General features: G+C 35.3%; 1 protein-coding gene across 1 annotated transcript; it reads left to right on the top strand.

The window, feature by feature from the left end:
* The first annotated feature begins 690 nt into the window (after positions 1-690).
* On the top strand, positions 691-3,468 carry LOC145017827 (putative receptor protein kinase ZmPK1). Its single transcript, XM_078975784.1, has one exon. The coding sequence runs from the start codon at positions 790-792 to the stop codon at positions 3,163-3,165; it is 2,376 nt and encodes a 791-aa protein (XP_078831910.1). The 5' UTR covers positions 691-789; the 3' UTR covers positions 3,166-3,468.
* Positions 3,469-6,788: the final 3,320 nt, after the last annotated feature.

Below are 6,788 nucleotides of genomic sequence, written 5' to 3' on the forward strand. Positions count from 1 at the left end.
CAATATGAAAAAAGCGATATAAGCCTCCATGGGGGTTGGTACACCGAACATAATCAATTCATAAAGCTACTATACAATATGTTTTAATCAAGAAGTCGCATTATGTTGTGATTAAACAAAGATCACATAGATGATTTATGTTAAAAATTACTGTATTAAAAAACCAAATTGCTTTAATATAAATATTAAATATTTTTATCTAATAAGTTTGGTTCAAAAACTCTAAAAATGAATCTAACTAATATTTTTTTTATTAAATTTTAACCTAAAACAAAACCACATATTATATGTATTTAATTTATAGTTTATTAATTATTAGTAATTCCGTGAGCTAGTCTTGGCTTTCCTGTTTCATATATTAGAACTTAGCGGATTGCAAAAACCATTTTGATCCAAGTCTGTCAACTTGGAGAAAATGTGTCAAAAGTTTTTGTCCAACAAATATAAATCTTATCCAACCATATATATAAAATAATAAATTAATGACTAACAGAGTAAGGAAGCTAACAAGTAACAACCATGCGCTACCCACTGCTTTCCCTGCACTAGAGGGCTGCTTTTAATCCAATAGCTGTTTCAAGAAAACAACCAACTAAATTACAATACGTACAAAAAAAAAAAAAAAATTCCAACCATTACTAAATTATGCAGTTTAAATCGACTAAGGTAGTCCACGCATGGTCAACTTGTGGAATATAGAATCTCAAAACTGAAATCTTCTACAGCTTGATAAACCCGTTTATATAAGGTTCACATCCTCATCCTGGCTTCATAAATCGTAAACAGCAAATGATGAGAAAAATATTCCTTCTATTCCTCCTCTTCTGTTCCTTGATTGAATCTTCAGCTTCAAAGAACACCATTAAAGACCATCTTCAGAGGGGTTCCTCTCTATCTGTTGATGATAGTTCAGACGTCATAAGGTCCCCAGACAACACTTATACCTGTGGCTTCTATGGTTTCCAAAGCAATGCTTATTGGTTCGCAATTTGGTTCACGAACTCCAAAGAGCGCACAGCGGTCTGGACAGCCAACCGCAACACACCTGTGAATGGCCGTGGATCAAAGATGACATTTAGGAGAAACGGAGCCATGGTTTTGACAGATGTGGATGGCATGGTCGTGTGGGAAACAAACACAACCTCCACAGACGTAAATAGAGCAGTGCTGCTGAATACAGGTAATCTGGTATTGAAGAACCAAAAAGGTCAGATTCTTTGGCAAAGTTTTGATTATCCAACTGATACTCTATTGCCTTCTCAAACGCTAACAAAGAGAAAAAGCTTGATATCTGCTTTAAGAAGAGGAAGTTTTGAACCTGGGTATTTTGTTTTGAGCTATAACAGTATTAACGTGTTAATACTGACTTACGACAGCCCAGAAACAACAGTTTCGTACTGGCCTAGTCCCGATCCTGGATTTGATGTCTGGTCTTACGGAAGAACTTCATACAACACCAGCAGAATCGCATTCTTTGATGATTTTGGTGTATTTAGGTCAACCGATCGGTGGCAGTTTAATGCTTCAGATATGGGTTTTGGGATCAGAAGAAGGTTAACCATGGACTATGATGGTAATCTCAGGATTTATAGCTTGAACGATTCAACTGGATTATGGTCGATTTCATGGCAAGCTATTGCACAACCATGTAGTGTTCACGGAATCTGTGGGAGGAATGGAATCTGTGATAACGGAGTACTACAATCGGAATGTTCATGTCCACCCAACCACCAGCAGACTAACCCTACTGATGTAAGTCAGGGTTGTACGCCTACTTTCAATACAACATGTTCAAACTCAACAAAGTTTGGATTTTTGGAAATGCCGAATACAGATTATTATGGCTTTGATTTAAATTTAATAGATGCATTATCACCAACTTCGTTCGATTCTTGTAAGGATATGTGTTTACGAAATTGTAGATGTATAGCATTTAATTACAGGTTAACTGGTGAAGGATTTTGCTTTATTAAAAATGCTCTTTTCAACGGCTTACGGTCTCCTAATTTACCAGGAAGCATCTACTTGAAAGTACCGATTGCCATGGAAACAAGAGAATCTGTCTCAGTTCTTACTACTTCTAACGCCACATGTGTTTCTCCATCTATGTATGAGACATCTGAAACAAAGGTGAAATGGATTTATCTTTACTCCTTCGCTATAGCTATTGGTGTGGCTGAAGCTTTTGTTATCTTGTTAGGGTGGTGGCTTTTTTACAGAAAAAATGCCCTCCTAACCAGCTTAGAAGAGGGGTATCGTATGGTATCAAGTCAGTTTAGAGGGTTTACTTATCAAGAACTGGTGAAGGCGACACAAAACTTTAAGGTGGAGATAGGGAGAGGAGGCTCAGGGACTGTGTATAAAGGGGTTTTGGAAGATGAACGGGTGGTGGCTGTGAAAAGACTAGGAGATGTGAGCGAAGGTGGAGAGTTTTGGGCAGAAGTGAGCACAATCAGTAAAATCAACCACATGAACTTGGTGCGAATGTGGGGTTTATGTTCACAGAAACAACACAGACTTATAGTTTATGAGTACGTGGAAAATCTTTCTCTTGACCAAAGATTGTTTTCCTCGAGTTTTCTTCAATGGAAAGAAAGGTTCAAAGTTGCCGTAGGCATAGCAAAAGGTTTGGCTTATTTACACCATGAGTGCCTAGAATGGGTGATTCATTGTGATGTTAAGCCAGAAAACATTCTTTTAGACGAGTCGTTCGAAGCAAAGATTGCAGATTTTGGTCTGGCGAAGTTGACTCAAAGAGGTGGTCTAAACTCGGAGTTTACTAGGATTAGAGGAACAAAAGGATATATGGCTCCAGAATGGGCTAGCAACCTTCCTATCACAGCAAAAGTTGATGTGTACAGCTATGGGGTTGTGGTTTTAGAAATGGCAAAGGGAATTCGACTTTCTAATATTGTTGTGCAGGAAGGGGAAGAGGAAGAAACAGAGCTTATGAGGTTTGTAAGGGTAACGAAAACGAAGCTTCAAGGAGAAGAAATGGAGTCATGGATTGAAGAGATAATTGATTCGAGGTTGAGAGGATTGTTCAATATAAAGCAAGCTGCAAAGCTTGTTGAGATTGGTGTAAGTTGCGTGGAGGAAGATCGCAATAAAAGGCCTGCTATGGATTCAGTTGTCCACGATCTAATCGATTGCGAGTCAGAGTAGACATGCTACTGTTTGTTTGGTGTTCCGGTGTTGTTCAGGGTTAACCTTTTGAAAAGTAGTATTTGAAGATATCGACTTAGGAGGGTATCTTTGTTCTTTTGAAGGTGTGACATCCTCAAATTCACAGTCATTTTAAAAATTTTATTTATGCTTATTTAAAACTCAGAATATCCCTTTTGAAAAGTAGTATTGAAAAATGTATTTTGTTTATATTAAAACTTTGGGATGTCAATACAGAAACATAAGCATAAACATACCTTACTTTCATTTACACTAGTAATTTACATCTCTTTTATTCTCTCATTGTAATGTAGCTTCGTATCTATATACCTGTCATACAAATAAACTGAGTGGGTAAGGTTGGGAAACCTGGTGAGTACATAGGGTTTTCAATCCACAATAATAAAGTAATTATGTTTCATCATCAAACAATTAACAAAATTACTCATCCCCATTATCTTCTTTATTCTTAAGGATCTACTTTAAGACTCATGTATTCTTCATTTATTAATTCCTAAGGAATACGCACGAAGTCCATCGCTGCCAATGGAACAACTGCCAATGTTATCAATTAGGCACAATTGCCAATATTATCATTTAGGCGTAGCTTCAAGGATTATGATGTGCTCTATTAAGCACAACTGCTAGGATGTTTAGAGTACATCGTAGTTCAAAAACATCTACAGGTTGTGGCGCAACTGCCAATGTTCATCTATATCATCTTTCATCTCTCATCATTCATCTACCCATCTTTACCCAATATTTTTATAGGTATAAAATAGATATATAGTTTACATCAAATAAAACATATATATTCGGTTCATCCAACATAGCTATCAAGAACATAGATAATATGCACATATAACAAGTAATTTATATTAAATACTTCATATCTATGTGTAAAATGAAAGTAACTATGCACTCATTTGTTAAAGTGATGATTCCAAACTCGGGCAACGCTTCACTTCTAACAATTATATTTTCCTTCGGTGAAACCTAGTATCATTACTACTAGATTTTAGTATAATATTTATAGTGACTATTTACGGGCGATATTGTTTTATAAGTGTTAAACAATACTTTTCAACCACTATGTACATACATGGGTCAGACATGAAATATCGGAGGGCAGGACCATTTTGGCATTATAGCACTTCTGAAATCCAACCCTATGCGGCCCTACAAACCAGATTCCCCATACCGCGAGGAGTTAAAAGATATTATAATAAAACTTTATATATTATAATTATATATATATATATATATATATATATATATATATATATATATATATATATATATATATATATATAGTTTATAAGTTTATAATAACGATATTGAACTTAAACATAAGCTATACTTAAAGTAAGGTAAACATAACTCACGTACCGAGACTTTTGACTAGAAACCGGGCTCTGCGGGGGCAAAAACTTCCGAGCCAAAAGCTCTTCTTCTCGGAGCCGTCTAGAACTCTGGGACTCACCTCTAGCACCTGACAAGTGCTAGGGAATGGAAGGGGCTTAGAGGATTGTTTGAGAGAGAAAGAATGGGAAATGTGTGAGTTTTTGAGGTGATTTGCGTCTCTATTTATAGGCTAAGTTCGGTGCAAACGTGGGGCATTCCCTTGCTGAACTTTGTGCGTTCGTGGCCAGGTGTCATCATATGGTGCCAAGCCGTGGTGAGGAAGCAGTGGTTCAGATCGTGCCATATGTCGCTCGCTGGTTACTCCAAAACCTAATTATCTTCTAAAATCCGTAACTTTTGTATACGAGCTCCGTTTTTGACGTTCTTCATACTCACACGTATGTATTGACAAAATCTACAACTTTCCTTTTGACTCCATCGACTAATTTTTGAACGAATTTAAATTTAACCGTATGAGAACACTACACTATGAACGACCGTGTAAAATTCATAACTTCTACATACGGACTCCGTTTTCGACTGTCTTTTTATCGTTCAACTCCTATTAATGAGATATTCAATTTTCATTTAGGTTGTGTCGGCTAAAAATCGATCGATCTAAAATTCGATTTCCGGGCTGTGTACTGTTGTGCGAAATCTTAGAAAAATCATAACATCCTCATATGAAGTCAGATTTTGACATTCTTTTTATGCACGCTCTAGGTTTAACGTCTACTATGACTTTTGTTTAGATCGCTAAGGCTAAAAAGTAATTTATTAATAATTCACTTTTTACGTTACGCGGTGCTTTGCCAGTTTAACCGTAAAACTTCAGCGGGTCATAACTTCTTCGTTATAACTCGGATTTCAGCATTCTTTATATGTACGAAACCCTTGTGACATATACTAAATGTTGGTTAAGATTATTCATTATAAATAATTTTCTATTAAAAAGTCATTTTTGATGTTTATTATCTCTAAATTGACTAGCTAGAATCTGCGGACATTAGAGAAGAAGGTGTATGCAAAGTGACAAACCTTCTTTTAGAAGAATAAGGAAGCCGTGAACATCGTAGAGGAAAACGATTTGAGGTGGTGGATCGGTGGAGGGATTAAACTAACCCAACAAGTAATCAAATGAACAGTATCCTACTCAAGTACTGTTCCTAAGACCTATGTGCATTAATATATATATATATATATATATATATATATATATATATAGCAAGTGATGTCCAACCTAGCTAGGTTAATGCACCGAGTTTTATACCCATGTAGGGCGTGAGGTTGGGAGTTCCATTCCCTTAAACTACCTCTTGTGGTGCCACATGTGTGGAACTTTTTCCTGGAAATCCCTATGGTGGCTGGGTTTGCCCTGTAAAGGAGCTCAAACCTGGGGTGCTCGTTGGAAATAGCAAACGAATTAAGTGAATATACATTACAGTCCCACCAAAAATTAGGTACTAAACCACATGAAAATATGTTGTTTTACTATACAAAGATTGTGATTCAGGGATTCACGATTAACACTTGAAGTTGTAGAGTCAGGATCGACACAATAGTTTTAATAAGGAAGTAAGAATATTGATTATCTTCGGCCTTCGTGACAGTAGAAAACAATAATGTTCGCTGGAATGAAGTAATAAATGATAATGGATGAAAGAAAACATGGATGATAAAACGATAATGGATGAAGGAAATGTTATCGTGGATGATATATTGCTAAGTGAAAACCAAACCGGGTATTTTTACTAAGTTCAAACGACATATTTTAGAGGTTTAGTACCTAAGCTTAGGTGGGGCTGTAATGTATAATCCATATTTTATATATATATATATATATATATATATATATATATATATATATATATATAAATGGTGGGGTTCAATAGAGAACCATAATTAACCAAGAAACCAAGGAACCAATTTTTTTTTCAACTTTTAGAACTTATTTTTTTATCAAAAAAACAAACTAAAAATACAGAAATTCATAACTTTTTATCATTTTTCCAATGATATAAAATTCGATTTTTTTTACATCAAATTCACAATGTGAATCTTTGAAAATTCACAATGTGAATCTTTGAAAATTCACAACGTAAATCCGAAAAATATTTTTCACATTCACAATGTTAATATATGAATTTCGATATTTTTAGATTTTTTTTCGATAACGAATAAACTCTAGAAATTGAAAAAAAGATTTGGTTCCTTGAGGA

Source organism: Lactuca saligna, chromosome 9, assembly GCF_052625555.1.
Source record: "Lactuca saligna cultivar CGN05327 chromosome 9, ASM5262555v1, whole genome shotgun sequence".
NCBI classification, from domain to species: domain Eukaryota; kingdom Viridiplantae; phylum Streptophyta; class Magnoliopsida; order Asterales; family Asteraceae; genus Lactuca; species Lactuca saligna.